The 15,785-nt window shown below is 44.7% G+C and overlaps 1 protein-coding gene across 1 annotated transcript in view; it reads left to right on the forward strand.

Moving 5' to 3' along the window:
- Window positions 1–15,785, forward strand: part of adcy8 (adenylate cyclase 8 (brain)) — a 201,221-nt gene that overhangs the window by 32,882 nt on the left and 152,554 nt on the right. Inside the window, exon 5 of the mRNA XM_070876004.1 lies at window positions 13,725–13,852. Coding sequence (XP_070732105.1) covers window positions 13,725–13,852 — 128 coding nt within the window. The remainder of the gene's footprint in view (window positions 1–13,724; window positions 13,853–15,785) is intronic.

Genomic DNA, 15,785 nt, shown 5'->3' on the forward strand with positions numbered 1-15,785 from the left:
AGTACGCGCCAACAAACACAAAGAACATTTTACCCAAGAATGGTCCTGCATAGTCGACGTGTACCCTAGACCATGGTTTGGTTGGCCAAGACCATAAACTTAGCGGCGCCTCCCTGGGTATATTGCTTAACTGAGAGCACGTATTAAATTTGTGAACCCAGGACTCTAAGTCCGCATCGATACCAGGCCACCACACATGGGATCTGGCTATCGCTTTCATCATTACGATGCCTGGGTAGGTACTGTGGAGGTCATTGATGAAGGCGTCTCTGCCCTTCTTGGGGACCACTACTCGATTGCCCCACAGAAGGCAGTCTGCCTGTATAGACATTTCATCTTTGCGCCGCTGGAATGGCTTTATCTCTTCCTGCATTTCCACTGGGACATTGGACCAGCTCCCGTGAAGCACACAGCTTTTGACTAGAGATAATAAGGGTCCTGGCTTGTCCAGGTTTTGATCTGCCAGGCAATGATGGGTGATTGCTCACTCTCAAATGCTTCCATAACCATGGCTAGATCTGCGGGCTGTGCCATTTCCACCCTCCGTGGTGGGCAATGGCAGCCTACTGAGAGCATCGGCACAGTTTTCTGTGCTTGGCCTGTGGCGGATAGCGTAGTTGTATGTGGACAACGTGAGCGCCCATCTCTGGATGCGGGCCGATGCGTTGGTATTTATCCCTTGGATAGGTTAGGTGAGTGGGCAAATGCATGGCAGATGAAGTGTAATGTGGATAAATGTGAGGTTATAAAAACAGAGAGACAGACTATTATCTGAATGGTGACAGATTAGGAAAAGGGGAGGTGCAACGAGACCTGGGTGTCATGGTACATCAGTCATTGAAGGTTGGCATGCAGGTATAGCAGGCGGTTAAGAAAGCAAATGGCATGTTGGCCTTCATAGTGAGGGGATTTGAGTACAGGGGCAGGGAGGTGTTACTACAGTTATACAGGGCCTTGGTGAGGCCATACCTGGAGTATTGTGTACAAGTTTGGTCTCCTAACTTGAGGAAGGACATTCTTGTTATTGAGGGAGTGCAGCGAAGGTTCACCAGACTGATTGCCGGGATGGCAGGACTGACATATCAAGAAAAATTGAATCAACTGTGCTTGTATTCATTGGAGTTCAGAAAAATGAGAGGGGATCTTATACAAACGTTTAAAATTCTGACGGGTTTAAACAGGTTAAATACAGGAAGAATGTTCCCAATGTTGGGGAAGTCCAGAACCAGGGGTCACAGTCAAAGGATGAGGAGTAAGCCATTTAGGACCGAGATGAGGAGAAACTTCTTCACCCAGAGAGTGGTGAACCTGTGGAATTCTCTACCACAGAAAGTTGTTGAGGCCAATTCACTAAATATATTCAAAAAGGAGTTAGATGTAGTCCTTATTACTCGGGGGATCAAGGGGTATGGCGAGAAAGCAGGAATGGGGTACTGAAGTTGCATGTTCAGCCATGAACTCATTGAATGGCAGTGCAGGCTCGAAGGGCCGAATGGCCTACTCCTGCACCTATTTTCTATGTTTCTATGTTTCTATGTTTCTATATTTCTATGTTACTCTCGGAAAACAGGGATATAAGTGGCTTAAGGTCAGTTTCCAATTCAAATTTTAGCCCAAACAGGTATTGATGCATTTTCTTTACCCCATAGACACACGCTAACGCTTCTTTTTCAATCATGCTGTCGGCTCTCTCTGCCTTCGACAGACTCCTGGATGCATAAGCCACTGGTTGCAGTTTCACGAAATCATTAGCTTGTTGCAATACACACCCGACGCCATATAATGACGCATCACATGCTAGTACCAAACGCTTACATGGATTATACAACACAAGCAATTTGTTTGAGCATAACAATTTTCTCGCTTTTACGAAGGCATTTTCTTGGCTTTTGCCCCAAACCCATTCGCCCCCTTTTTGTAGTATGACATGTAGTGGTTCTAACAGTGTGCTGAGACCCGGTAAGAAGTTACCAAAGTAGTTCAAGAGTCCCAGAAACGACCGCAGCTCCATCACGTTCTGTGGCCTCGGTGCGTTCTCGATTGCCTCTGTCTTCGCGTTGGTGAGCCTGATGCCATCCGCCGCAATCATCCTTCCCAAAAACTTCACTTCAGGCCAGGAAAACGCACTTCGAGCGTTTTAACCTGAGCCCCATGCAGTTGAGTAGACTAAGAACCTCCTCCAGGTTCTGCAGGTGCTCGACTGTGTTCCAACCTGTGACCAAGATGTCGTCCTGGAAGACCACGGTGCGCGGGACCGATTTCAATAAACTTTCCATGTTTCTCTGGAATATCGCCGCTGCTGATCGGGATTCCAAACGGGCATCTGTTATAAACAAAAAGACCCTTGTGCATGTTGATGCACATGAGGGCCTTCGATGATTCCTCCAGTTCCTGCGTCATGTAGGCTGAAGTCAGATCCATCTTCGTGAACGTCTTTCCTCCCGCCAGCGTTGCAAAGAAGTCGTCGGTCTTTGGTAGTGGGTATTGGTCCTGCAGGGAGAAATGATTGATAGTTACTTTGTAATCGCCACAGATTCTGACGGTGCCGTATCCTTTGAGGACTGGGACAATAAGACTGGCCCACTCGTTGAACTCAATCGGTGAAATTATGCCAGCCAGTCTAGCTCAATCTCTACCCTTTCTCTCATCGTGTACGGTACTGCTCTCACCTTGTGATGAATGAGTCGCGCCCCCAGAATTAGGTAGATCTGCACTTTTGCTCGTTGGAATTTCCCGATGCCTGGTTTGAACAGCGAAGGAAATTTGTTTAAGACCTGGGCACACGAAGTGTCGTCAGCGGGTGATAGCGCTCGGATGTCGTATCAATTCCAGCGTATCTTTCCCAGCCAGCTCCTGCTGAGCAGTGTGGAACCATCGCCCGGTACCACCCAGAGTGGTAGCTTGTAGGAGATCTTTACGGTAGCACTGCCGATTACAGGAATCAGTTCTTTCGTGTAAGTTCTTAGTTTCGTGTGAACTGGAGTTAAGACTGGCCCTGAGGCCTTGTTGCACCACAACCTTTCGAAAGTCTTTTTGCCCATGATGGACTGGCTCGTGCCCGTGTCCAGCTCCATTGACACCGGGAGTCCATTTAGTTCAACATTCAGCATTATCGGGGGACAATTTGTGGTGAATGTGTGCACCCCATGCACCTCTGCCTCCTCTGTCTGTGGCTCTGGTTCCTCGTGATCCTCCGTGGATCTGTCCTCCTCTGCAACATGGTGGTTTGCAGGTTTAACAGGCTTAGCAGCTCGCCTGCACACTCGTTGGAGGTGTCCCATTGTTCCACATCCCTTGCAAAGGTACTCTTTGAATCGGCATGAATGGAAACGATGATCACTCCCGCAGTGCCAACAAGGTATTAATGGCCTTGCATTCATCACCCTTGATGGTGGACTCTGAGTCATCTGCGGACGTACAGCTGCAGGTATGTGTGACCTGCCCTGTACGTTACGATTCAAAAACAACATCACTTTGTTCACAGTACTTGTAGCAGCACTTGTGTGCTGAGAGATATGCTTTGTATCTGGTGGCTATGAACGCCTGGGCTATTGCTATGGCCTTACTCAAGGTTGGGGTCTTTACAGTCAAGAGTTTGCGAAGTATGGCCTTGTGGCCAATGCCAAGTACGAAAAATTCTCTGAGCATGTGCTCCAAATGTCCTTCAAATTCGCAATGTCCTGCAAGGCGTCTTAGCTCGGCGACATAACTCACCACTTCCTGGCCTTCAGACCTTTTGTAGGTGTAGAACCGGTACACCGGAATCAGAAAGCTTTCCTTTGGGTTCAAATGCTCTCGGACCAATGTGCACAAATCGTCGTATGATTTCTCCGTGGGTTTCGCCGGAGTGAGCAGATTCTTCATGAGGCTACACGCTTCATAAGGTGATCGCCCTTCATTTGGCAGTGCTCTCTTCCCCATCTTGTTCGTTGGCCACGAAGTATTGGTCGAGTCGCTCCACAAAAGTTTCCCAATCATCTCCCTCTGAAAATTTCTCCAGGTTGCCCATTGTTCTCTGCATCTTTGGGTTTACTATCTGTATCCTGTCGACAGTTGTTGTGTATGGAGAAAGAGTCAGACTGAACACTGTGAGCTCAAAGTAAAGTGTGACCTTATTCTTTTATTGCAGGTCTCCAAAGTGCCTCTCCAACCTGTGAAGCCTCCTTAAATACCTGTGCTCCTAAGGGATTATGGGATCCCTTAGGACACCAGGGGATGATCCCTCTGGTACAGAGTAAATACAAGTCCACATACATAACAGGAAGGGCTAACAAGGAAAGTGAATACACATTAAATGGTAAGACACTGAGAAGTGTAGAGGAACAAAGGGACATTGGAGTGCATGTCCACAGATTCCTGAAGGTAGCAAGCTAGGTAAATTAAATAGTTAAGAAGGCATACGGAATGCTTGCCTTTATTAGCTGAGGCATAGAATACAAAAGCAGAGGGGTTATGCTTGAACTGTAAAAAATACTAGTTAAGCCACAACTAGAGTACTACGTGTGATTCTGGTCACCACATTACAGGAAGGATGTGATTGCACTGGAGAGGGTACAGAGGAGATTTACAGGATGTTGCCGGGAGTGGAGAATCTTAGCTTCGAGGACAGATTGGATAGGCTGGGTTTGTTTTCCTTGGAACAGAGCAGGCTGAGGGGAGACCTCATTGAGGTGTATCCAATTATGAGGGGCTAGATATAGTGGATAGAAAGGGCCTATTTCCCTCAGCAGAGGGATCAACAACCAGGGCGCATAAATTTAAAGTAATTAGTAGAAGGTTTAGAAGGGATTTGAGGGGAAATTTCTTCACACAGAGGGTTGTAGGGGTCTGGAACTCACTGCCTGAAACCCTCACCGCATTTAAAAAGTACTTGGATGTGCACTTGAAGTGCTGTAACCCACAGGGCTATGAACCTTAAACTGGAAAGTGGGATTAGGCTGGATAATTTGTTGTTGGCCAGCATGGCCATGATCGGCCAAAATGGCCTCCTTCCGTGCTGTAAATTTCTATGATTCTATGAATTTAAGATCATAAACTCTGCCCCCATTTTTTCGAACAGCAGCCATTTCACGTAATTCTGATATTCCCATTTACACCTCCTCTAGACCCATCTTTTTTTTCTTTACTTGTCCAATTACCATTTCCTTTTGCTTTGTACCATCATACCTTTTGCCATTTAATTTCTCCTGTCTTCCACAGACCATCCTTTTTATTCTTTCCTTCTGTTATGTATAAAATAACTCAATAGACTGAATACTGTAAACTCCGAACAGGTACAAACCTGGCTCTACTTTATTAGGGCCCAAAGTACTTACATTCCAAGATGGCTGGCCTTTTATGCCTGGGCCGCACACGTGCGCACAGTCCAATGACCTCTGACAGTGGCGCCACCTGGTGGCTAGTAAACCCAAGCTTACATACATGACAATATCCCCCTTTAAGATATTAATAACGGTCTTTTTACAAATTGAGATGGTCTGGCTTTCTGCTCCCGAGTTGAACGTCTCAGTTCAACTCCGGCCTTGGGTGATCATTCTGAGTCTGCTATAACTGGGGGCTGGGCAGCTGATCTGATGGGAGTGGCAATGACCATGTCAGGGATTGAAAGTCCAGATTCATTGATCATGTCAGTGATTGAAAGTCCAGATTCATTGATGACAGCAGAGTCCTCTGATGACTGAGGGTAGGTTGGTTGGTCATTGATTGTGTCTTCCTCAGACTGTTCCGGTTCATCCGTGTGCCACAGCTTTATCTGATCGTCATGTTTCCTGCATGTCTGCCCATTCTTGAGCTTCACAATAAACACTCTGTTACCTTCCTTGGCCGTAACAGTACCGACGATCCATTTGGGAACTTGACCATAATTCAGTACATATACAGGATCATTGATAGAAATGTCGCATGACACAGCAGCGCGATCATGATAATCTTGCTGACTTTGACATCTGTATTCGACACGATTATTCAAGTCAGGGTGGACAAGAGAGAGCCTGGTCTTGAGACCTCTCCATCAATAGTTCAGCAGGGGAGACCCCGGTAAGCGTATGGGGTCTTGTCCTGTAACTAAGCAATATGCGTGACAAGTGAGTTTGCAGTGAACCTAGAGTCACACGTTTCATACACTGCTTGATGGGTTGGACCGCACGCTCTGCTTGTCCTTTGGATGCGGGTTTGAATAATGCTGACCTCACATGTTTGATACCATTGAGTTTCATGAACTCTTGAAACTCCATACTGGTGAAGCAAGATCCGTTGTCACTTACAACGATGTCAGGCAGACCATGCGTAGCAAACATGACACGAAGGCTCTCAATGGTAGCTGTGGATGTGGTGGATGACATGATTGTACATTCTATCCACTTGGAATAAGCATCCACCACAACTAAGAACATCTTTCCCAGGAAGGGACCTGTAAAGTTGATGTGGATCCTGGACCATGGTTTAGATGGCCATGGCCACAGACTCAGCGGCGATTCCGCTGATGCTTTACTAAGCTGCATGCAAGTGTTGCACTGATGCACACATGATTCCAGATCAGAGTCAATTCCAGGCCACCATATATGAGACCTGGCAATGGCTTTCATCATGACAATACCGGGATGCATGCTGTGTAGATCATGCACAAATTTCTCTCTGCCTTTCGGGCATAACAACAACATAAAAACCACTTTATACAATCTGATTGAATGGATAGGTTGTCTTTGCGGCGGATGTAAGGTTTGGTCTCCTCACACATTTGCTTGGGTATGGCAGACCAATCACCACTAAGGATACAACGTTTCACAACCGATAATATCGGGTCCTGGCTGATCCAGGTGTTAACTTGTTGGGCCGTGACAGGGATTCCTTCACTTTCAAAAGCATCCATGACCAACAGTAGGTCTGCCGGTTGTGGCGTTTCCACCTCTGGTGTGGGCAACAGCAGACAGCTCAATGCATCGGCACAATTCTCAGTGCCAGGTTTATGGCGAATGACATAATCATAGGCAGATAATGTCAGTGTCCACCTCTGGATGTGGGACGAAGCATTGGTATTGATACCTTTGTTTTCCGAAAGCAATGAAATGAGTGGCTTGTGATCTGTTTCCAGGTGAAACCGAAGACCAAACAGGTATTGATGCATCTTTTTAAGCCTATACACACAGGTTAGTGCTTCTTTCTCTACCATGCTGTAGGCTCTTTCTGCCTTTGACAAACATTTTAAAGCATATGCAACAGGTTGTAATTTGCCTGACTCATTAGCTTGTTGGGGCACGCAATCAACTCCATATGACGAAGCATCACAGGCCAATTTTAGACGCTTACACAGATCATAATGTACCAGCAGCTTGTTAGAGCAAAGCATATTAGTAGCTTTCTCAAAAGCTCTATCTTGAGACGCACCCCAAACCCAGTTGTCGTCTTTTCTTAGCAGCATGTGCAGTGGCTCTAATAATCTAGGTAAGAAATTATCAAAGTAGTTGAGTATACCAAGGAACGAATGCAGCTCTGTCACATTCTGAGGCTTGGGTGCATTTTTGATGTCCTTGGTTTTCAAGTCCATAGGCCTGATACCGTCAGCAGCAATTTTCCTCCCCAGAAATTCGACTTCCGGTGTCATGACGACGCACTTCGAGCATTTCAGTCTGATTCCCACTTTGTCCAGACGATGTAGAACCTCTTCCAGGTTGTTCAGATGTTCGGCGGAGTCGTGACCTGTGACCAGTATGTCATCTTGGAACAAAGCGGTTCAGGGAACGGACTTCAGTAGACTCTCCATATTCCTCGGAAATATGGCTGCAGCCGAGAGAATTCCAAAAGGGAACCTGTTGTAGATAAGCAGTCCTTTATAAGTGTTGATGCACGCAAGTTTCTTCGACATGTCGACCAACTCCTGTGTCATGTAGGCCGACGTCAGATCCCGTTTTGTGAATAACTTCCCCCCGGCTAACGCTGCAAACAGGTCATCAGCCTTCGGTAACAGGTATTGATCCTGTTTCGAAACTGGGTTGATCGTAACCTTGTAGTCTCCACAAATCCTGACAGTACCATTACTTTTCTGCACAGGAACATTGAGGCTGGCCCATTCATTAAATTCGAACGGTGATATGATCCCTTCACACTGGAATCTGTCCAGTTCGATTTTGACCTTCTCCCTCATCAAGTACGGAACTGCCCGAGCTTTATGATGGATGGGTCTTGCATCGAGCCCACGTGGAGCTGCACCTTGGCTCCCGTGAAATTGCTGTTGCCTAGTTCAAATAGCGAGGGGACCTTGCTCAGCACTTGAGCACATGGAGTATCCTCCTCCAACGACAATGCTTTGATATCGTTCCAGTTCCATTTGATTTTTCTGACCAGTTCCTACCGAACAGCGTTGGACCATTGCCTGGAACAATCCATAACGGTAAATCGTGAACCACACCATCATACGACACCTTGATTACTGAACTGCCAGTCACCGTTATGAGTTCTTTAGTGTACGTACGCAACTTGGCATTAACTGGACTCAGCTTATGCCTCACAGCCTCAGTATCCCACAGCCTGTCGAATGTCCTCTGGCTCATTATTGATTGACTCGCACCCATGTCCAATTCCATCATACCGGCACATCATTAAGTTTTACATTGATCATTATCGGTTAACACTTTGTTGGGAATGAATACAGTCCATACACTGCCGCCTCTGGTATCTCGGATTGCATATCCGGATCCGCGCTATACTGGTCATCATCTTCCACATGGTGTGTCGCAGCACGCTTGCTCAGTTGCGGACACATGAGCTGGAGATGCCCCACTCTCGAACAGCCTTCACAAATATACTGTTTAAACTGACACTGATGATGCCGATGATTTCCTCCACAATGCCAACTTGGTGATAATCGGATTTATTCCCATTGGTGGACTTTGAGCAGCCACAGGTTTCGCGTATGCAGTCGGGTAGGCCCTGCCATATGCGGCTCTGCCAAATAACAATACTATCTTGTTTACAGTACTTGCCGAGTTCTGATTTTTCAATTATATCTGCTTTAAGCTTTTGTCTGTCGTCATGCATGATTGGGCAATCGTGATGGCCTTGCTCAAATCCAGCGTCTCTGCCACCAGTAGCTTATGCAGGATCACCTTGTGGTTGATGCCAATTATAAAGAAGTCCTGCAACATGTCTGCCAAAGCATTTTTGAACTTACATGGTCCAGTTAGACGTCTTAGGTTGGCAACGAATTCCAGTACATCCTGGCCCTCAGAACGAACGTGTGTATAGAATCGATATCTTGAGATGATGATGCCTTCATCTGGTTTGAGATGGTCACGTACCAGAGCACAAAATGTTTCATAGTCTTTGTCCATCGGACTTAAGGGCGAGAGGAGATTCTTTATGTGTCCATAGATTTTCAGACCGCAAACCATGAGGAGGACCACTCCATTTTGTTGGCCATGAAGTATTGGTTCAAGCAGGCTACAAAGTCTGCCCAATCATCTCCCTCCACGAATTGCTCCAGAATTCCAATTGTGCTCATTTTTGCATGCGAAGGTTCTTGTTACCTCGTCGCCAAATGTTGTGTATGCAATAACTCAATAGACTGAATACTGTAAACTCTGAACAAATACAAACCTGGCTCTACTTTATTAGGGTCCAAAGTGATTAAGATGGCTGGCCTTTTATACCTGGGCCGTGCACGTGTGCGCACAGCCCAATGACCTCCGACAGTGGCGCCACCTGGTGGCTAGTAAATCCAAGCATACATACATGACACCTTCCCTGCCCCCTTTGCCTGCCTCTGTAATTGCTTAAAGCCTGTTATATCGCTAACATTTTCCAGTTATGACGAAAGGTCATCAACCTGAAACGTTAACTCTATTTCTCGTTCCACAGATGCTGCCTGACCTGCTGAATATTTCCAGCATTTTCTGTTTTCATTTCAGATTTCCGTCAGCCGCTGTATTTGCTCTTTTAGTTTTATTTTACCATCGGCCTCTCTTTTAATACTGGAGACTTGCCTTACATCCTTCAGCGTAAGGATGGTTCTAAAAGTACTCAATTTCTCTTCAGTGTTTCTTCATTAGGACCTCCTAATCAATTTTACTCAAGTGCCACATATTAGGCTTGCCAGAAAAGTTGAAGCCCATGGAATAAAAAGGACAATGGCAGCATAGAAATGAAATTGGCTAAGTGACGGAACAGAGTGTAGTGCTGAATGGTTGTTTTTCAGACTGGAGGAAGGTATACAGTGGGTTTCCCCAGGAGTCGGTACTCGGACCACTGCTTTTCTTGACATATTAAAAACTTGGAAGTATAGTGAACAGTGAGGAGGATAGTGATAGACTTCAAGAGGATATAGACAGGCTGGTGAAATGGCCGGACACGTTGCAGATGAAATTTAACGCAGAAAATTGCGAAGTGATACATTTTGGTAGGAAGAATGAGGAGAGGTGATATAAAATAAAGGGTACAATCCTAAACGAGGTGCAGGAATAGAGAGACCTGGGGGAATATGTGCACAAATCGTTGAAGGTGGCAGAGGCAGGCTGAAAAAGTGGTTAAAAAAGCATATGGAATCCTGGGCTTCATAAATAGAGGCATACAGTATAAAGAAAAAAGCACAGAAGTTATGACGAACCTTTATAAAACACTGGTTCGGCATCAACTAGAGTATTGTGTCCAATTTTGCGCACTGCACTTGAGGAAGGATGTGAAGGCTTTAGAGAGTGCAGAAAAACTTTACAAAAATGGTTCCAGGGATGAGGGACTTCAGTTACGTCGATAGACTGGAGAAGCTGCGGTTGTTCTCCTTGGAGTAGAGAACGTTGAGAGGAGATTTGTTAGAGGTGTTCAAAATCAGGAACGATCTAGACAGAGTATATAAAGAGAAACTGTTCCCATCGGCGCAAGGGTCAAGTACCAGAGGACACAAATTGAAGGTGATTGACAAAAGAACCAAAAGTTTATGCAGCGAGTGGTTAGGGTCTGGAATGCACAGCCTAAAAGGATGGTGGAGGCAGAGTCAAACGTGGCTTTGAAAGGGAATCGGATAAGTACCTGAAGGAAAAAAAAATTCCAGGGCAGGGGAGTGGGACTAGCTGAAATGCTCTTGCGGAGAGCTGGCATAGGCTTGACGGGCCGAATGGCTTCCTTCTGTAACCAGTCTATCATTCTATGATTCTAAATTAGTTGTTATCGTTGTAAAGTTGGCCCTCGTGTTAGCAGTACGTTTTCAGTTGCCTTGTTTTGGTTGATTATGGTCACTGTTGCCCAGGTGCCTTTTTACCCCTAATTTCCTTTTACCATGTTGTAAAAGGAAACAATTGTTTATAATATCTGTAAATCTTTCAGCTGATGGGCTATTTTCTTTTCCTTTGGCATCCATTTGCTCTGAGCCCAGTTTACGCTACTGGCGAAGATCAATTTCACCCCCCACTATGTTTTATAATGAAATTGACAGACATATAGTACCTCTTGAGAGGTAATGCTAGTGAGACGATGTCATAGCTCTCAGAACTCAGCTATTAGCTTAAAGAGTCGTTTACATTGCATTTTACCAGCGATTCATAGAATGTTATTTTCTAAGCAGAATGATACATTATTATGGGACTTTTGGCATTATGTCACAATATTTAGCAAATGGAAACATTTTACTTACTTAAAGTTGAATTTAAATACATATCTCAGGGATTCATATGTAGCTCAGTAATTCTAGATAAGGTGTAATAGAACATAGAACATAAGAATTTGGAACAGGAGCAGGCCATCTAGCCCCTCGAGCCTGCTCCGCCATTCAACAAGATCATGGCTGATCTGGCCGTGGACTCAGCTCCACTTACCCGCCCGCTCCCCATAACCCTTAATTCCCTTATTGGTTAAAAATCTATCTATCTGTGACTTGAATACATTCAATGAGCTAGCCTCAACTGCTTCCTTGGGCAGAGAATTCCACAAATTCACAACCCTCTGGGAGAAGAAATTCCTTCTCAACTCGGTTTTAAATTGGCTCCCCCGTATTTTGAGGCTGTGCCCCCTAGTTCTAGTCTCCCCGACCAGTGGAAACAACCTCTCTGCCTCTATTTTGTCCATCCCTTTCATTATTTTAAATGTTTCTATAAGATCACCCCTCATCCTTCTGAACTCCAACGAGTAAAGACCCAGTCTACTCAATCTATCATCATAAGGTAACTCCCTCATCTCCGGAATCAGCCTAGTGAATCGTCTCTGTACCCCCTCCAAAGCTAGTATATCCTTCCTTAAGTAAGGTGACCAAAACTGTATGCAGTACTCCAGGTGTGGCCTCACCAATACCCTATACAATTGCAGCAGGACCTCCCTGCTTTTGTACTCCATCCCTCTCGCAATGAAGGCCAATATTCCATTCGCCTTCCTGATTACCTGCTGCATCTGCAAACTAACTTTTTGGGATTCATGCACAAGGACTGTTCCTGTTTTACTGTTTTTTTTCCCAAGGTGGATGACCTCACACTTTCCGACATTGTATTCCATCTGCCAAACCTTAGCCCATTCGCTTAACCTATCTAAATCTCTTTGCAGCCTCTCTGTGTCCTCTACACAACCCGCTTTCCCACTAATCTTTGTGTCATCTGCAAATTTTGTTGCACTACACTCTGTCCCCTCTTCCAGGTCATCTATGTATATTGTGAACAGTTGTGGTCCCAGCACCAATCCCTGTGGCACACCACTAACCACCGATTTCCAACCCAAAAAGGAACCATTTATCCCGACTCTCTGCTTTCTGTTAGCCAGCCAATTCTCTATCCATGCTAATACATTTCCTCTGACTCCGCGTGCCTTTATCTTCTGCAGTAACCTTTTGTGTGGCACCTTATCGAATGCCTTTTTGGAAATCTAAATACACCACATCCATCGGTACACCTCTATCCACCATGCTCGTTATATCCTCAAAGAATTCCAGTAAATTAGTTAAACATGATTTCCCCTTCATGAATCCATGCTGCGTCTGCTTGATTGCACTATTCCTATCTAGATATCCCGCGATTTCTTCCTTAATGTAGCATTTTCCCCACTACAGATGTTAAACTAACCGGCCTATAGTTACCTGCCTTTTGTCCGCCCCCTTTTTTAAACAGAGGCGTTACATTAGCTGCTTTCCAATCCGCTGGTACCTCCCCAGAGTCCAGAGAATTCTGGTCGATTATAACAAATGCATCTGCTATAACTTCCGCCATCTCTTTTAATACCCTGGGATGCATTTCATCAGGACCAGGGGACTTGTCTACCTTGAGTCCCATTAGCCTGCCCAGCACTACCCCCCGAGTGATAGTGATTGTCTCAAGGTCCTCCCTTCCCACATTCCTGTGACCAGCAATTTTTCGCATGGTTTTTGTGTCTTCGACTGTGAAGACCGAAGCAAAATAATTGTTTTAGGTCTCAGCCATTTCCACATTTTTCAAGGGTGCTTGAGATTGTCTTTTTATAATGCCTGGAGTGGTTTTTCCAGACCTCTAATCTCATGATATGTGTAATCACTGAAGAGAAATGACTGTTTTCTGCTTTTTCTCCTCAAATATAAGTGTCAGAATGTTCTATAAATGTGAAAGTGTGAAAATGTGCAACAATGCTCTCTTCACTGTAAATGTATAGCAAATAGCAGCTTTGACAAGTGTACTGTAAGACAATGAATATTTCTTGTTATACTGTGCATGCAAAAAGCTCCATCTGACACAATTCTGCAGTACAATTATATTAATTAAAGTAATGCATTTTCAATAACATTTTAGGAACATCACTGTCTTAGAATTAAGATCCTGGGAGATTGCTATTACTGCGTATCTGGACTCCCTGAACCACGCCAAGACCACGCACATTGCTCTGTTGAAATGGGTCTTAACATGATCAAAACTATAAGGTATTTTCATCATAATCATACAAGTGTGCCTCAGCTCATTAAAAATCTAGCTTTAAGGCAGTAAATTACATAATGCACTTAAAGTTGTGTGTTTAATAATGATTATTACTGAGATGATTAAACATATTAATAATGGATTTTACTGGGAATTTAAATGGATTTTAAGGTTTTCAACAGACTGAACATTAATTGAATATTTTGATTCATTATTTTGGTAATAATATAAATTATATGATGTACTAGTTAAATGTGCAGTCAACAATAACATCCTGAAAAAACCTTGTTCATTCGGTTTGCGTTTCCCAGCCGGAGCACGCCAGTGGTGGATTTAGTGACAATTCCCCATGTTAAATCATGCAAGAAACATTGAGATATATTTTTATTACACAAACATGGTGAATCAATAAAACATCTATTTTGCTCACCTTCTCATTTAGATATACTTGTGGTAGATCTATTATAAAGTGTCAGTCTTGGCTCAGTGGTAGTGTTTTGCTTCTAAGTTAGAAGATTGGGGGTTCAAGCCACACTCCAGAACATGTAAGAACATAAGAAATAGGAGCAGGAGTAGGCCATTTGGCCCTTCGAGCCTGCTCCCCATTCAATAAGATCATGGCCGATCTGATCTTGGGCTTAGTTCTACTTCCCTGCCCACTCCACATAACCCTTTACTCCCTTATTGATCAAAAATCTGGCTATCTTCGCCTTAAATATATTCAATGACCCAGCCTCCACAGCCCTCTGGGGCAGAGAATTCCACAGATTTCCAACCCTCTGAGAGAAGAAATTCCTCCTCATCTCAGTTTTAAATGGGCGACCCTTATTCTGAAACTATGCCCACTAGTTCTAGATTCCCCCATGAGTGGAAACATCCTGTCTGCATCTACCTTGTCGAACCCCCTCAGTATCTTGTATGTTTCAATAAGATCACCTCTCATTCTTCTGAACTCCAATGAATACAGGCCCAAACTGCTCAACCTTTCTTCATGACTCAACCCCTTCATCTCAGAAATCAACCGAGTGAACCTTCTCTGAACTGCCTCCAATGCAAGTACATCCCTCCTTAAATAAGGAAACCAAAACTGTAAGCAATACTCTAGGTGTGGCCTCACCAATACTCTGTACAACTGTAGCAGGACTTCTCTGCTTTTATACTCCATCCCCCTTGCAAAAAATTTCAACATTCCATTTGCCTTCCTGATTACTTGTTGTACCTGCATACTAACTTTTTGTGTTTCAAGCACAAGGACCCCCAGGTCCCTCTGTACTGCAGCATTTTGTAATTTGTCTCCATTTAAATAATAATTTACTTTTTAATTTTTCTGCCAAAGTGGATAATCTCACACTTTCCCACATTATACTCCATCTGTCAAATTTTGGTCCACTCACTTAGCCTGTCTATGGGCTAGAACCTCCACTTTTGTGCTTATCGCCCAAAAATGGCATTATTTCTGGCGTGGGCAGTAAAAAAGGGTTTTCAGATTGCCAGCTTCTCGCCCATTCTCAAAACACCTAGTCTCCATTTTTGAAATTGGGCGTTACCGCAAGCGATATGAAATGGGCGGTAGCGTTAAATTTCACTGAACTTCTGCCGTAAAGTGTGGCCGTCCTTAGCAACGGCATGGCAACGCTCGATTCCCATGATTCAGGAGGTCAAGGGTCATCATGACATGCGCAGAAGAGGAGACGGAGAGAGAGGTAGTTCAGAGTGACTGAAGGTGTGTCTGGGTGTGGTATGTTTGCTTTGGGAGGAAGGAGGGAGATTTTAGAGCTTCACAGCAAGTAGGCAATCAAAAAGTAGCTGTTACCACTCACATATTTGCCCAAATTTGGCCTATAATGGAGAGAGAGGAGATACATCACAGCAAGATGTGGAGACTGACGCTGGAGAGAGCAGTGAGGTGGGAGAAGAGCACATTGGAGGCCGCAAAAG

Source organism: Pristiophorus japonicus, chromosome 1, assembly GCF_044704955.1.
Source record: "Pristiophorus japonicus isolate sPriJap1 chromosome 1, sPriJap1.hap1, whole genome shotgun sequence".
In the NCBI taxonomy this organism is placed as follows: Eukaryota; Metazoa; Chordata; class Chondrichthyes; family Pristiophoridae; genus Pristiophorus; species Pristiophorus japonicus.